Source organism: Streptopelia decaocto, assembly GCF_964273445.1.
Source record: "Streptopelia decaocto genome assembly, chromosome: 3".
NCBI lineage: Eukaryota > Metazoa > Chordata > Aves > Columbiformes > Columbidae > Streptopelia > Streptopelia decaocto.
This window is the reverse complement of record NC_138656.1, coordinates 99,004,726-99,021,903: the sequence shown is the minus strand read 5'-3', so window position 1 is coordinate 99,021,903 and position 17,178 is coordinate 99,004,726. Positions and strand designations below refer to the sequence as shown.

The 17,178-nt window shown below is 37.3% G+C and overlaps 1 protein-coding gene across 2 annotated transcripts in view; it reads left to right on the top strand.

The window, feature by feature from the left end:
- The window catches only part of MYOM2 (myomesin 2), an 84,310-nt gene that overhangs the window by 26,009 nt on the left and 41,123 nt on the right, over nucleotides 1-17,178 (top strand). For both annotated transcript variants that reach the window (XM_082048030.1, XM_082048031.1), the window contains 7 exons: nucleotides 1,442-1,603; nucleotides 3,489-3,630; nucleotides 5,196-5,395; nucleotides 6,568-6,621; nucleotides 9,221-9,348; nucleotides 12,368-12,551; nucleotides 15,760-15,934. In XM_082048030.1, the coding sequence (XP_081904156.1) occupies nucleotides 1,442-1,603; nucleotides 3,489-3,630; nucleotides 5,196-5,395; nucleotides 6,568-6,621; nucleotides 9,221-9,348; nucleotides 12,368-12,551; nucleotides 15,760-15,934 (1,045 nt within the window). The remainder of the gene's footprint in view (nucleotides 1-1,441; nucleotides 1,604-3,488; nucleotides 3,631-5,195; nucleotides 5,396-6,567; nucleotides 6,622-9,220; nucleotides 9,349-12,367; nucleotides 12,552-15,759; nucleotides 15,935-17,178) is intronic.

Below are 17,178 nucleotides of genomic sequence, written 5' to 3'. Positions count from 1 at the left end.
ATCAGACTGCGTTAAAAAAGAGTGCTCTTGCTTTCTTAGAGGATCTGGTGGGCCTTGTGTGAAGGACAGTTTTTCTGCTCTTACCAAACACAACTCCCTTCACAGTTTCTGGTCTCAGGTACACATAAAAGGTGGAAATGGATGGTTCTGACCTTAATAGACAATACAGGCTTGCTTACAGTTTCTGTATATTCAAACTAGAGTGTTTACGATTCCGCCCAACATTGGAGTCCAAAGAAGTGACCTGTTTTTCAGAGGTGCTAGTCACTCAATTTCATTTTTTTCTTCAGGATTTTCCACAGAACTCATGCATTGCTTAAAGTTTCTAAGTTAAGATGTTTTCTGATTTCATTTAAAGTACCTCACGTCTCTCCACACAAATTCTCAGTACTATTGTGACACGCATGACAGAAAGGGGACATGCAGATTTTCTAGGTAAGGTTCTCATGATTAAGGATCTCATGGGAAGGAATGTGACTGAATTTACTTTGCATGTTTCTCTGAAAACAGCTGTATGCTTAGGAGATTATGTAATTTACTGCTGTAAGTTTCAGTAGTGTGTCTCTTTCAGATGCTTTATTATCTGAACATGTATAATTTTTTATACCTTCTTATGCAGTTCAGCTAGTAGGTGGGAAAACATTCCATTGCAATTGTCTGTCTGCTCCAAAGTGTATTTTAGCAATAAAATAATAAACATGTATAGATATTCAGTTCCTTTAAATACAGTTCTGCTGCATTGATTACCATAAATTAGTATGCGACATGTCTTAGGGAGTTAAAAATCAAAAATAATCCAATCAATTATTAAAAAGGGTGATATGAGAAAGTCCCTTGGCTAGCATAAAATATCCTGCTCATTCTTTTGCTGTGGTTTCCCTAGGCAATCAGATTAATTTGCATTAATCATGGGTCATCACCTCTCACCTGTGAGAAATTCAAATATAATTTTATTCACTTCTCAATAGGCATGCCTTGAAGATTTGAATTTAATGTACATTTATAGCAGTCTTCAGATTAAACTGAAATCTGGTCTTAAACTTGTAGGAGGATATCAAGCAATCTGACTTTTAACCTGAACAGATAGCAAAACTTATTTAAAATGAAACAAAGTTCCACCCTGCATTCGTTACAGGGTATGACAGGTTTTCATGTCACTGTTGCAATGTGGATAATATTTTTCTCTGCCAACATATTAAAAATTGCGATGACGGAAATTCTGTTGTTGACACTGCATATGGTAGTCTGAGACCTCATATCCTCCAAAGTTCACTGATGAAATAAGTTTAGAGAGATGCAGCTCTCTGTAGCATCAAAGCACCATCACTTTGAATAACACTGGGATAAAGGTTTCTTTGTGCCCCTGATTAACACAGAGCTGCACTAGGATGTAGTTATTCTGACCAGCATAGTAACATGTATGATGGATCTTCTCTTCCAGATGTGCTGATAAAGGAGTCCAAGTGGACGAAGCTGTATTTTGGAGAAGGCCAGGCAGCTCTGTCCTTTACCCACCTGAACAAAGATGATGAAGGTTTATACACCCTGCGCATGGTTACAAAAGGTGGTGTGAGTGAATACAGTGCATACCTGTTTGTCAGAGGTAAACTTCTCATCTGTTTCTTGGGGAGAAATTAAAAAGAACAGTAGGACGATTAGTTTTATTAAACAATCCTATGTAATAACTGAAGTACAAAAGGAATCCAGCCTTGTGGTATTTCATAGTAATTTGTTTAATTTATGTAGTAGTCTGTGCTAGAAAAAAACAGTCAATTCGCATGAATGGGGAACTTCAAGAGAAGCATGCTCCTAAGGAAGTTTTCTTTTCTGAAGAACCAGATAAATCATTCTTGTGAAGAAACAGCTTGTTTATTTCTTGTTTCTTGTCTCCTTTCCCAGTAGGAAATAAATGTCTTTGCATACTGCCAGTCCTCACTGTGATGGTTTTAGCTCTAGAGATTGCCAACTGGGAATGAGCCTTGTTGGACATTCTCATATCTTGTGCCTGACCTTAGGAGGAGACACAGGAGAAAGCAAAAGAAATATTCCCACTACTATAGCAGTCATAGTCATCTCAATAATCAGAGAAAAGAAGTAAGAAATTAACTCACTGAAGAAATACAGTTTTCGCAAGGGTCATAGATAAAAGGAGGAAAATGTATTAAAATAGAATGAAGGTCAGAATTTTTCCTCACATTTGCATGCACAGCTCTCAGTGAAGTGAGAATAAGCTTCCACATGCACCTGTGAGCTGAACTTAGTTTTCACTTTTTTATTATTTCATTGAAAGATGAAAATGTGTCTGGCTCACTTAAATACATTGGATAACATCCTTCATGGTGGCAAACTGGAGCAACCTCACTGAAGGCATTGGAGCTGTATTGATTTTAAACCTTGTTCTTGGAAATGCATTGGGACACATGTGTCTTGCAGAAATGTCATCCAGACAGTTTGTGTGGGGTGGAGGGACATGAATGTTTTTTTCAGGAGTTGAGATCCATCTTCATCACTGGACTAGTGCAAGGGCTTCATCAGCTTTGCAATATGTCCTGAACAAGCCACTCTGCCAACCTGATCTAACTGGAAACGATTTGCTAAAGTTTTCTATTTCTCAGTTACGTCCTAAGAAAGAAAGCACCCAGGTGAAAGTGTGTTGTAGTGGTGGGTCAATTTTAGGTACCTCTATTGTTCATTTTATTCTATATCTGATCCCTTTGCATGTAGAGGACTCTGGACTTCAGCTATGTCCTCTGTTGGCCTTCCTTTTTTCCTTTTTTTCATGTAGACTGTGATCTGATACTGAGCACCAGCCATCTCACAACTGATTGTGATTTCACTCTATAAATATAGACTCTATTCATGTTTTAGACTCTATTCTATGTTTTTGTGTCATAGAAACCTTTTTTAAAGGGAGGGAACTTTACCTGATAGGAAACTTCATTAGGGGTTTGAGTCCACGTCAGCCAAAACCTCTCTCAAAATGAAGCCAGAGAAGGGTGTCTTAAGGGTGGAACATTGATTACTTCTGCCTGTTGGTATTGTAAGACTTTAAATAAAAAGTAGTCTTAGAAATGTACTGGGAGTTTGCAAATTGTTTGTTCCTTGAGAGGTTTATTTTCCTCAGCTGCATGTTCTTTACTGAGTACCTTGGTCTGGTCAACAACCCACTGAGCCACAGGTTTCAGTATGACAGAGTATCAAAAGCACATGGGGTAGTTGGGCTTTTAATTCTCATGAAAAGTAATAGATGTTTCATGCCTAAATTGCTTTTCTGTCCTCAAAAATGTCCCTGAACATTTTTATCTATGTTGAGATATGGACATTATGGGCCTGATTCATTATTGCAGTGAATTAGCATATAATTAAATCTTTGGGCTCCCATTCATATAAACAAATAGCACAGTGAGCTGGAAATCTTCCCTTTTGTCTTAGTAGTGGATTTCAGAGGAGTCAGGATCAAGACTGATTTATTTTTATTTGTGGTCCAGATGCTGATGCATTGATTGTGGGAGCACCAGGGGCACCGATGGATGTTAAATGTCACGATGCTAACAGAGACTATGTAATTGTTACCTGGAAGCCACCAAACACAACCAATGTGAACCCAGTCATTGGATATTTTGTTGACAAGTATGTAAACATTATGATCTATTTAATTTTGTTAATTTCAAAAACATGTATACACTGAAGAAAAAATATTATCATTATATCCTTCAATGCATGGGTTCTTTGGATATATTTTTAGAGTTCCTAAACAGTGGAATTCAGTGTCCTACTGTTAAATTACTACATTGTTCCCTGACAAACTTTTAGCCCCGATGATCTAGTACCTTCCCTGGCAATTCTGGGCACAGTCTGGGAGTTCGCAACGGCTTGGGGCATTTCCCAGTAATCATTTGCAGGCAGCCACACTTTATCAGACACTAAAAATGTTCAATAGTGTGGATGTGGCCAAATCAGAGAGTGAGCCTTGGTAATATTTAATTTATAGACACCAAAATCCATGGGCATCTTGAATTAGATTTAGTCTCTTTAATCTGTATACTGCAATACCTGAAATCTAGGAGTTATTACATTATCTTTTTATTCCTGCCTTTAACTATGGTACACCAGGAGCTCAAGGCATGGGCTCCTAGGAGGTGGTAGTTTAAATCAGACTGGCAGACCTCTCTCCTCCAGTGTCCTTTGCACTTTGCTGTGGTTTCAGCTGAGTGTAGGCAGCCGGGGATCCAGATGCTGTTTTGCATGTCTTTCCCACTGAAGTGCATGCTTGCCCCTTGTAGCCAGAGCAGAACATCTGATCCTTAGTGTCTGAAACTGTCAGTCAGCAAAAACATTACTGAAATGATTTAATAATGTATACTGCTCTACACTTAAAAACATTTGCAGCTCATTGCTATTTGCTGCCCCATAATTTGGTCTAGTTCAGTGACAACTGTCTGGGAATTGCTGGAAAATGTTTGCTTATGAATGGCAGTCAGTATGAGGAAATTAACTTAAGCCCTGGGGACTCTACCACTTATATCCAATTTGTATAGGGCATAGATCATGGGAATATTTCACCTATTTTGTGCCTTTTGACATTTTGCTTGGATTAGTGCAGTGACAAGGAGCCCTTGATCATGACCCTATTTTTCCTGGTACTGTCAGGGCAAAAGACATTCTTCTCCACAGAGGTGTATAGCAGTAGGACACAAACCAGGTGTGTACGCATGAAGGAGCCAGTGTGAGGACATCACTCTGCTTCTTGATGACTCCTACAGTCTGTGGCCCAACGATTGCTGGAGGGAAAAGCACAAAAATTAAAATATGACAAGAAAGAGATGGAAAAGATTACGTGTTCTGCGTGTTCTGTGGAGATGCATGTTTGTTAAAAATAAAAGTGAATAACTTATTCTTTACATGACAAGGAAGAAAACCAAATGGAAGGGAAGCAGAGAGAGTTGAAAAGGCCAAAAGCCATGCAAGAAAAATGACCTTTGCAATTATATTATGAATAAATATGAGCAAGGTAGGAATTGGCTGTCTGATTAGAGGAAAGTGCATATAAAGTGCATGACTTTCATTAATGAGGTGTAGGGTTTAGTTCCTCAGCTTAGTGAGGATGACTTCTGTGATTCTGACTCGGTGTGTGTAGGATGATATATATTTGTTGTGTGATGATACTGACAAATGCTGTCCTCTTTTACTCCAAGGTGTGAAGTAGGTTTGGAAAACTGGGTCCAGTGCAATGATGCTCCTGTAAAAATCTGCAAGTATCCTGTGACTGGTCTTTATGAGGGACGGTCTTACATATTCCGTGTGAGAGCAGTGAACAGTGCTGGCATTAGCAGGCCTTCACGAGCCTCTGAACCAGTTGCAGCTCTTGACCCTGTTGACCTGGAGAGAACACAAAGTACGTTATGCAAGGCTGAAACAGATGTTGAATATATATACATTTTTAAGATTCTGTTTGCTAGTTAGCTGAAGGAGCAGAGTTTATTTCTTCCTTTGATTAAATATCTCACTAATATCAGGGCAGGGGATGTAGTTGGAATGGCAAGGTCCATAGAGGCAATTTGGCAGGACCTGTGGACTCCATCTCAATTATAGTTTTACTTATCTTTAAATAAAGACTCTCATTATCACAAGGAGCAACGTTTTCAAAAGAGCTGATATGCCCTGGAAGTTTATATCATTTGCACTGGGAGATGGGCCCTCAAATCTCTTAAACTTCTAAGTTTGCTGGTAGTAACTTTTGAAAAAGCTATTGAATACGTCTGTTTTAGTTGAAGAAAAAAAGAAAAATTGTCATCTGAATTTACTGGCCCACAGACTGTTGTTTTATCCACTTTTTTTTTTTTTTTTGGTCCTAAATAAACCACCAGTACTGGCACAAAGCCCCCCGTGATACAGGTTTTGGTGTCTCTGATATTGTGACTTTTCTGACATATTGAAAAATTCAATCTAATGAACAAGCTCTTTCTGAAAGCTGGTCTTGTGCTCAAGGCCACTGCAGACTGCAAAGGAGCCTTATGAGAACATCTGCAGGAATAGAGTAAGCTGGCTTGCTCTGGGGAGTAATTTTATTGATTTAGCCTTGTCCTAAACCCCTGTGCAGGTTCCATATATTATGTTCTTGCACATCTTCTGTTTTGTGTGCTCCTTTCACTCAAAGGGGAATTAACCTCATTATGAAGACTGCAGAACACTGCCCCAATATTGCTTGTAAAATCTGATTTGAATATGCTGTGTTTCCATTAGCTTTATGCTTAATTCCTATAACAAAAGTCCAATTCATTATACAATTGTTTACTAATCTGCCACATAATTGAATCTATCTACTGTGACTATGATTCTTGGTTTTTAGCACATCTTTAAATAGTACTGTCTTACCATGCTGTTTTCCTATCAAAGCGAATGAACCAGTGTATGCCTTTGAACCGACTCCATCTGGGGAAAGATTTAATAACAGGGTTATGGAAATAAAGGCGTATGGGTTTTCAAGCAGGTGATGAGCAATAATTTGCAAAATTTGTAAATATATTGAACTGTTTCAATAAACTAATTGAATATTTTGATCAACAGCTATTCATGTGGATGAGGGACGAAAGATTGTGATCAGTAAGGATGATCTTGAAGGTACGTAGAATTTCTATGATTTCAGTATATCTGTTTATATTCCAGAAATTTATCATTGTAATTAGAAAAGCACAGCGTGAAAAGAGATCCACCTACTGAGCAAACTCTATAATATAAATAAAGACAGATATTCTGGCTTGCAAGGCTGAGAGAATACAAGTAAAGGGTGAGGTCTAAAAGAACAGAGAACACCACACTCTTAACAGCACTACTTTAATTATGTGCAAACAGCATCTCCTCACCTTTTTACTTTGGCTAGGACTAAGCTGAGTTAAACAGCTAAACACTGCATTTGATTGCACACATGTCCCTTCTTCCTATCCTTCTGGGAGTTAAATATACACTTTTTAGACTGAATTTGATGACCTGAGCAAGTTATTTCCATTTTCATAAAAATTTATGCAATCCATCTTGATTCTTTAATTAATATATCTATCTGAATAGAGAGGTTGTTCTTAAGGTTAAGGTTATATACTAAATTTTGTTTTTCCTCAGGAGAACTGGAGAGATCACTGCCAATTTTTGAGATAAAGCTGAATTTCTTCTGCCTTTGGTTGTTTCTATATGTAGTAGGCTTGGGGTTTTTTGGCTTGGATAATGACCTTTTCACTTAAACTGTCAAAAATATTAACTATACGGGCTCAGTAGTAAAAAAAGAAAGTCTGTCCACTTCCTTTCACAAATGTCATAAACCTGTAATGCCAATAATAATATAGTAAAAGAGAAACCACTGGAGAACAGGTGTAATTTGAAGAAAAATCAGACATTAAATGGTTTCACCGGTGCACAGGCAGGACAGATGAAGTTTCTCTGTTTTTACAGTGGTACCCTAAATAAATTCTAGGATCAGAATCACATTATAGGATCAGAATACATTTATCTTACTTGTTTGGCTTCACAGAACATACTCCTGCTCTCAGGATTGCCTGAGAATGATCAGAGGCATTAAATGGCCACTCTGGCACAAGCATGAATAATGATATTTGGATTTCTGTTACATGAATGTGCATACTTAATAAAAGAGTGTGAATATCCAAATACCATTGCTTTTATAGGTCATTACTTTCATCTGCAAGATTGGAGACCACTTCTGAAAAAATGATCTCATAGGTCACAAATGTGCTGGATAACCTTCCATTCTGGGAGAGTAGGCTGTACCATCCTGTTATATCATTACAAATTATGTCAGCTTTGGGGCTTTCAAGGATGTAAGAAAACATGTTGAGATTTACTTATGTGGAACCGATTGGAAACCTTTTTACTTTATGCATTATGCTGTGAAGGATTATCGTAATTTTCTTGGCTTTGTAGGCATTTTTGTCTTAAACTCAGGTGATTCATGGGTCTTTCTTAAAGAAAAAGTGTATTTGTAGGAAATCAAACATAGAAAGCATTGAGAGAAAATATTTTTTCTTTGGATATATCAGTTTGCTTTAAAAAAATGGTGTTTTATTTGGGAAATGGGTATGATGAAATAGCTGCAGTCTACATTTTGAGCCTGGTTGGTTCTACAGATGTTTATAAACTGTTAAAACTTCACATCCCTGATTTAGAGATTATTACTGAAACATTTTTCTCTTTTTTTATGTCAAATCCTGAGCATTGAGAGGAAATATGCTCCTTGCTAGCCTGAGAAGTGGCAAAATGTACCTTAAAAGAACAAAAATTTTTTCTTTCTCTATTGCAAGCCTTAAAAAAAAAAAAAAAAAAAAAAAAGGAAGAAAAAAGTATCTGCTGAATTACACTTTCTGACCTATTAACAAGAGGTACCTTCTTCAGGGCTGTGTAGCTCTTCCTCAAGTGGCCTCTCATAGGTAGGACCCACTGCCCTCTAGTGCTGTTTTACACCATTGAAATTCCTCAGATAGTGAAAATGGCTTCTTCTTACACTGTGGTAGGTGACTGACCACAAAGGGCCACAATGAATTCCTCCAGCCTGCACAGACCTTGAGTTCCTGCCAACCCTGCAGGTGGGATCGTAGGGAAAGGGGTTTGATCAGGACACTCCAACAGATGGAGTCACCAGTGGGCTGGTGACATAATTTTTATGTCTTTGTTCCACAGTCTCTAGAAGTTCTTTAGACTATATGGCTGGTGATACCATCACCTTACAGGGTACATTGCTAATAGGTTCTGCTTTTTTTCTCCTTTTTGCTTTGTTTCAAGCTGGTTTTCTCCTTACTGTACTTCCCTTCTAGATATGTTCTTCCAGTCTATTTTCTCATAATAACTCTTTAGACTTCAGTCTTCTATCAAAAAATATCTCCTTTGCATGTAGTGAGTAGGTTTTTTCCAAGGTAGTCTGCCCAGCAGATAGAAGTAATTCAAATGCTATCAAAGAAAATGACAAACGCACAGATTTTGCAGGGGCGTATTTAACTTCTACTGAAAAAAAGTAAAAAACTAGCTTTTAATACTGATGCTTTATTTCTCAAAAATTAGTTGAAGTGATCAACGGAACTTGGCAGATGATATCGCAGCCCCTAATAGCTGAGCACTGCATTGCAGGGTGAGAGATCAGAAAGATGAGCTGTAGCATGAGTGCTGACCCAGGGGTTAATCTGCTGTTTAACACTTGCTACATCTATCGCTCTTCCAGGTGATATTCAGATTCCGGGCCCTCCCACCAATGTACATGCTTCAGAAATCAGCAAAACATATGTTGTACTCAGCTGGGATCCACCTGTTCCCCGTGGCAGGGAGCCAGTGACATATTTCATTGAGAAGGTACCGTACTGTACAGTGGCACTTGGCTATAAGGTGTTTCATTGCTGTGTCTAACTCATTTTTAGAACTACAGAATAAACAATAAAATACTTTCTGAGGTCTTGCAGGATTTGGTAATGGAATGTTAGAGAAGCACAGACAATTGAATGTCTTATTACATGATTTAATGAGCATTGGAATTCAAGGTCTGGGGAAAAGGATGCCCCTGTGCTGTTTGCTTACTGCTGTCTAAACTGAGGGAAAACTACATATTTAAGGTAGTGGTTAAGGGGAAAAGAAACATCTTAAGATTTTGCAGTTCTACAGGCAAGAGTGGAGGTTTGTAGTCTGACTATATTAAGGAAAAGTTTCTGGTAGTCCTGTGGTACAGCAAGGAATAAATGGTGACTCATAATTTGATCCTTACTTTCCTTTTTGCATGCTTATGGCACCCTCTGCTACACCCTGACATTTCCAATCTATTCCCTGCAAGGTCAGCGGAGAGGCAGATGCCTGTCTCAGGTTCACTGCTCCCTAGTAGTCTTCATGGCTGCTTTGCTCTTCTCTTTGACTTGACAGGGGACTTCAGTGATCACAGTAGGAGAGGTTTGTTCTTCTCCCATCTAAGCTACTAAGATTTAGATACTTCTGTCCCTGAGCCAGGTTTCTAAAATAAGTATGTTGGATTACAGCCAGAGGTCACAATCTTTCCTTCTTGCTGTAAAGTTGCCCCAGTAAGTTGGGCCTCATACCTGACCTCTAAAACTCTTACATACCAAACTATACTTAGTTTTTATGAATTATGCCTCTGGCATATGCCCCCTCTTAATGATCCACAAGCACTAAAACTGCCCTTAAAACTGCCACACGTTCAATTTGCATCTTGAATATTGTAACAGCCTTTTCTCAGGCCCTTACCACGCATTTTTTTCTCTTCTCACATCTGTTCAGCACATTCCTCCAAAGTTCATTTCCCAGCCATTCAGCTCACATCATTCCTCTTTTTGCAGCCCCCATCTTGCCTCTTTCTTTTCAGTCACATCAAAATCTACACTTCAAAAGACCTTTGTAGCCTGTCTCCACATTCTACATCATCCATTAACTGCTGGATGTAGAACCAATAGGTGTAAAGTGAAGTCCAGTCACTAGTTAAATTTTCCAGCAAGCATGTCCACGATTTCTTCCACTCTGCATTTCAGATTCGAAAGAAGTAAAGAAAATTCTCATAGAAATAAGTATCTATTTTAATTCTGTGTGATAAAATAGCATGTCTTCCTTATACTTATTCCTAGCTGCATACCTCTGCTATTATCTATAAATTTCAAGCATACTCATTTAAGGATTTTGAACCAGATCTTGGTGTGCAAATACCTAGTTGTTTCTAGAATATGCAGAAATAGCCAAGATAAAAAGCTAAGACGTAGATTTTCATTCAGTGAACACCTACACCTGGTTAGCTGAATTTCATTCTAAATGTATGAATTGGAAAATATATATATATGCTTGTTTTACAGAAATTGCTTTTTATAGTTCCAGAAACAGTATAGAGCAATGACAAAGGTGAACAAACAAGTCCTAATTAAATGCCAAACTTACTGAGGGAAAGTGAGAATGAGTACTAAAAGGCTGTTATTAGAAAAAAAGTTCATCATACTAATTAATACCTGAATCTAAAATATTTTTTAATATAAATAACTTAGATATATGAATAGCTCAGTCAGTTCATAAAGGAATGTTTGTTTTTTTTGCTTTTCATAGTCATCTGTTAATTTAGAAAAGCACAATTTCTAATTAATTTATTTCAAATAAAGAAGACTCAGTCCTGAAGAATAACAATTAATTTCTAAAGGCTTCAAGAAACACAAAATGGAAATGAGTTTTCTATGCTGTAAAGCAATGTTCCCTTAAAATCATTATTTAACAGATAAATCAAAGCAAACTACAGACTAAAATGTCATGTTGATTCTTTCCTCTGTCAAAATGAAATGCAAAAACTAACATTTTTCATTCCAGAAAATAAAATATATGACAAAATCATGTTTATTTCATATTTTCTCACCTTTTATTATGAAGAGAATGGATGTTATATTTATTTTTTTTCTGTTGAGAACAGCGGGTTCAGTATCTATGAAAAAGATATTGGTATATGGGCTCCAGCTGTTTACATTTTTATTATTTATCTATGGTAGGCCTTATTATATACAGGGTAGTTTCCAAGCACCCATGAAACACTTTTCCTCCTCTAAGAGGTTTACAGTCTATTGGGCTTTGTTCCCAGACTCTCTGTTCCAAAGTTTTATGAACTTTTGATTTGTATGCACCTTTCTGTGCTCGAAGGAAATTTTATTTAGGCTATTTACTGGGCACTTGGGTTTTACTAAATTTGCTCAAAGATTCCATGACTAATTTTTGTTTTGGGTCAACAGTTTATCTGGGGAACCTAATGGACAGCAGACTTCTCTCAGAGTGCTGGTGTGCTGGCTCTCTTCCATGTGAAGTTGTGATGATGATTAGCTCAGCTGCTGCATTGAGAATATTCAAAAGTAATTATTTAATTTGATGAATGCCTTTAGGGACATGACCTTACTCAACAGAATACATAAAGATAAAGCAGTAACTGAAGGAACATCGCCCACCCTACCTTTCTGCAGAATTTGGATTACGATTTGCTGGCTTTATACCAAACCTTTGAGTGTTCAAGTGAGTTTTGCAGGACATGAGAGTAATTCTTTTGGGACCAATCAAATTGACGGTCATGGCTCTAACTGAAGACTAGCTGTATGTACAAGTGTACATATATTGAAGCCTAGACATGCAGGGAGACAGTGAGGTATTCAGACTTTTTTGTAGAGTAATGGTATGCTTGAGCTATGACAATTTGCATATGTTACAGTGAGGCATTTGAGAGTGATCCTTCTCTTATAGGTCTTAAATAAATTAATGACAGGATGCAATGCAGCAATATGTTAATTTTTTGACAGTTCACAGGAGTGAGTCACAGCTTTTTTTTTTTTTTTTTTTCTTTTTTCTTTTTTTATAGTCCATGGTTGGCAGTGGAAGCTGGCAAAGAGTCAATGCACAAGTTGCAGTAAAATCTCCTCGCTATGCAGTGTTTGACCTTGCAGAAGGAAAATCATATGTTTTCCGAGTCTTGTCAGCAAATAAACATGGCATCAGTGATCCATCTGAAATCACAGAACCTATTCAACCACAAGATACTGTTGGTAAGACATCAATTATAAAGCATTAATATTAAATATAATTGATACTTTTCAAAATGGAAATAGGCAACACTCATTCTAATTAGATTAGTATAATGATAATATTAATCAAATAGATTTGTGTTCAATACTATGAACCAAGATGCTAAATTTTAGAAACGTTCAAAAACTTTCCTAATGATCACAAGTCTCCTTGTTGAGACCAAGAATTGTTTAAAAAAGTAAATGAATTTTAGTTACTCATTCTTCAGAGAGCTCTACTAATGTGACTTGTTAAAAATAGGGTAATACAGGTTAATCGCTAACTTAGGTAATTATATTGTCTGGCTCAGGTAATTATATACTACCTAATTCTCTACAGTTTAAACTACCTAAGGTAGCCTTTTGTTTCTTAGTACTCTAAGTTGCAAATTACTGCAGGTGCAGCATTCCTGTGGCTTGCAGATGAGTAGATTTCAGGGACAGGAGAAAATTTGTCTAGATATTCAGTGGTAACATTCCAAATGGAAGTGAAGTATTTATCTTGGGGCACATTAAAAAACACAAGTGAAAATTTAGGGAGTGATAATTCATCTTGTTGCTCAAATATTTGGTTTGCTTTTGCAGTTTTGCAAAGGTCATATGTAACAGCACTATGTATTGACAGCTGTCACCATAGCAGCACACCATAATTTAAAAAAATATAATGTTACCTTTAACTTAATCTGTAACTATACAGGATGAAATAAAAACATCTTTTGCTTTTATGTATTCTTGATTTGATGTCTCATTAATGCATATAAATTATTTAAACCATTCAACATTCCCTAAAGTAAGGAAGAAAAAGACTGTATTTATTTCACTTAGTACAGAAAATAGGCTATCCCTTAGGGGTTAATGCAAGATGTTCTGAATAAATCATAGCTATAGCTGAAAGCAGAATGCAGAGGATGCTATTTTAAAGAGAAACTGCAGGTGTATTTTCAGAGATAGAGTTTACCACCTGAGCTAAAATACATCAGACACACATGGCTCCTCTTAGTTGTCTGCACATGGAGCCATCTGACTTTCCTGAGGGTAGCTGAGACAACTTAATGGGGATGACAATTATTGCACAGGAATTATGAGTAGCTTTCTCTCTTGAGCAGAAACTAGAGGATGGATGTGGTATCCTAGGCCATACAAAATGATGCTTAATATTGTGCAACTGAATTGAGAATTGAGTTTGAGATTAACATCTAAGTTTAGGTAATTCCATGTAGGCATCTACAGATGTTCTAGATGCCTCTGCTCTCACTGTGGCAACTCGAGCCTGGAGGATAGGGTAGTTGATGTTGCCATAAGTTGCCCTATGTCACCTAGCTATTGAGTGTCTACATTGGGGTGAGATGAATCATTTTCAGGACTCTACCAACCACTGATCAGAGGCTTAGTTTAATTGGCCAAACAGACATCTTATACGTTTTCAAATGCTTTCACTTTGCCATTTCAGAGGTATTTAGTATCTCCTGAGTCCTATCTGGCAACTTCAAAAAGAAGTCTCAATTGCTCTAAAATGTCCCTAAATTATTTTTTGGGGGTAACTGAATTAAGTCCTAACTCTTTGGCTATTGTGATAGCTTAAGAACATGTACTTGTAGACACTTAAACATAAACCCCTAAATGTAGGTACCTTTCTGTCACTTGATCTTACGAATTTACCACATAAAGTACAATAGTGTGTAAGTATTATTTTTCATTTTGAGAATGAAAGACTAAATGAAAAAAGTGTTGTCTTTCTTTTGTTTCATGCTGCAATATATTAGTCTGAGGAAACTAAAATGCCTTCAGTAGGCAAGTGCTGAATGCCTCTCTTATCCTATCATGAAAAGCTCAGACACTGCCTTAGTTCCTTATATTATGAAAGCTCAGACAGATATTTTATAGTGTACAGACTGTGTGTTGGCCCTTACTAAGATTTTTTTTCCATTTAGATCTTGATGTTTCTGGTCCTATTTATGCACATTCAGGGTGTTTAGATCAGTATAAATCAACTGTGAGCTTCCATTGTGTATAAACTGAACTGCGTACTATGCTACCCTGGGAGAACTGCAGTCAACAGATTCAAGGAAAAATTATCCACTTCTGTTGGTGCTGCTGAGTTTGATCTTGGAGTATTGGTTCCAGATCTAGCTCTCTTAGTCTAGAGGGATGGATGCAGAGGAACTGGAGAGGTCCACTGAATGGCAACCAAAATGACCAGAGGCCTAGAGGTTCTGACGTGTGAGGAGAGGTGGAAGTAGCTGTGCTTGCTGTTTGGTGATGTACAAAGTGATGGTGCCAAACTGTTCTCAGCAATGCCAGATGACACACACCAAAAAAAAAAAAAAAAAAAAAAAAAAGAGGCAACAGCCACAAATTGTAGGTTAGTAAAATCAGGTTGGACTTACTCTCTTAGTGAAAAAGGTGTAAGAGTACAAGGCTGGAAAAGGTTGTGCAGGGAAGCTGTGAAATCTCCATTGTCAGAAGTTTTCAAGAATTGGACAAATCCATGACTGACAATTCAGTTTAGTGTTGGGGATAATCCCACTCTCAGTGATAGGTTGGACCAGATGATCCCCAGAGATCCTTTCCAGGAAATGTTCTTGTGCTTCTGTGAAATCCATCTGGCTAAGTTAAGATAAACACTCAGCATTCAAACCTATGCTTCAAGTTGTCCTGAAAAGCTGACCTTTTCTCAACTGGGGTTGTCATTAGCTGGGTGGAAGGCTGCATTTCTCAGTACTTATGATATCACACCTCTACAGTTTATGTGCATTTCTTACTGATGCAGTAGTGCTACAGAAACATAAACTGTACATAAACCTCTTATTTGAGAGAGAACATTTGAGAGAGAACTTTTTAGAGGGAACATTTTCATATCTGTATGCCACACTGATATGTGAAAATATTTTCTCCTACAACTCACTCCTCAGAAAACCTATATAAAATGAGACAAGGGAGGCTCATAGCTTAAAGTAAGTTTACTTTAAGTAAACAAATAGAAAAATAAATATATATACACACACACATCTAGAATGATTCAGACTTACAGTGAGATAAATGTGCTGAAGTATATATCATATAGAAACATTAATACAGTAGAAGTCGATGTAGTGATTAAATAGGTTAAAAGTATGTGGTGTTGCATCTACCTCAGCTTACTTTTATTTTTATGTATTTCATAACAGTATATGTTTTCTCTCTTTCTTAGTTGTCCCATCTGCACCTGGTCGGGTAGTGGCCACAAGGAATACAAAAACATCAGTGGTAGTTCAATGGGATAAACCGAAACATGAAGAGAATTTATATGGCTATTACATTGACTATTCTGTGGTGGGATCAAATCACTGGGAACCTAGCAACCATAAACCTATTAAATATAACAGGTATTGAGAATACTTCTGTATCTTGGGGAGATTTGAAAAGTCTAGGATAGTTTTAAGCCAAGTTATGTGCTGAGCAACAGTGTTATCACGGAAGGTGAATGTTGAAGGCGTGTGAAGAAACCCAGTCTGGAGATTCTAAAAGCTAAGTTTTTCATATTGCAGGACAGACTTTCTGCCTCCCCCCATCTTTTTTTCTTTTTTTTTTTTTTTTTTAATTATTCCAAAGAGAAGCGTTTTTTGCCTATGTCATGATGCTGAGTTATAAGAGCAGATTCTAGAGACATGATTCTGTATGTCTTGGACAAGAGTAAGGACAAAAAAATGCCTTTTTTAAAGTCTGGATCACGTTATGGGGACAATAGATCTGATGCACATGAGGAAGAATACGAGAGGGGAGGGAATTCAGAAGCTTTCCCGTGGTTCATGGACACCTGAGCAAAAGGGCAGGCCATGTCTGCCATAAACATGGTAGGGAAAGTGCTTCAGCTGCTGACACTGCTGTGCTGGAAATCCAAGTGTCCTAGAAACGTCAGGGCCTCCTGATCTGCTACATCTATGGGTAAAGGACAGTAGCCCATCTTTCTAGTTCCTTTGTCAAGACACCATCCTGTCTGTATTGCTGATGATTTCCTAGTCCCTTTTGAGAATATCACATTTCATTATGTGATTCTTCAATTAATTTCCTTTGAGACAACCATACTTACTTTTATTGGAATCAGTCATCAAATCTAAAGTTTAGATGTGTAATTTATACTTTCTTATGAGTATATAATGAGCATATTTTGTTGTTTAGTGATTTGTCAGTTATTAATTAATTTTGCAAGGAGTTTGTATTTTGCTGAATCCTTTGATTGAGTAGTCAAGGAATTCGATCAGAGAAAAAGTAGAGACTAATTCTTGGTCAGAGGGACTGAGACAGAACAAAAATACAAAAAATATTCATTTGGTCATATGTGACCATATCCTACAATAAGACAGTTCTGACTATCTGCTACACTAATTACCTAGAAACTGAGATCAAACCTGAAAGCTATTTTTGATAGTGACTATGAAAATGCAGTGAAAAATATAGTCCCTTCCCAGAATAGATTAGAATTTAACAGGCCAAAGTTCAGAGGGAATATATTATGGTTTGTTCAGAGGGAATGTGTTATAGTTCATGTGACTTGGTAGCTCAGCACTAACAATTTAACAAGCCCTGTGACTTTTGTTCCAGTGTCCCATCCAATTATGTTGTACTACAT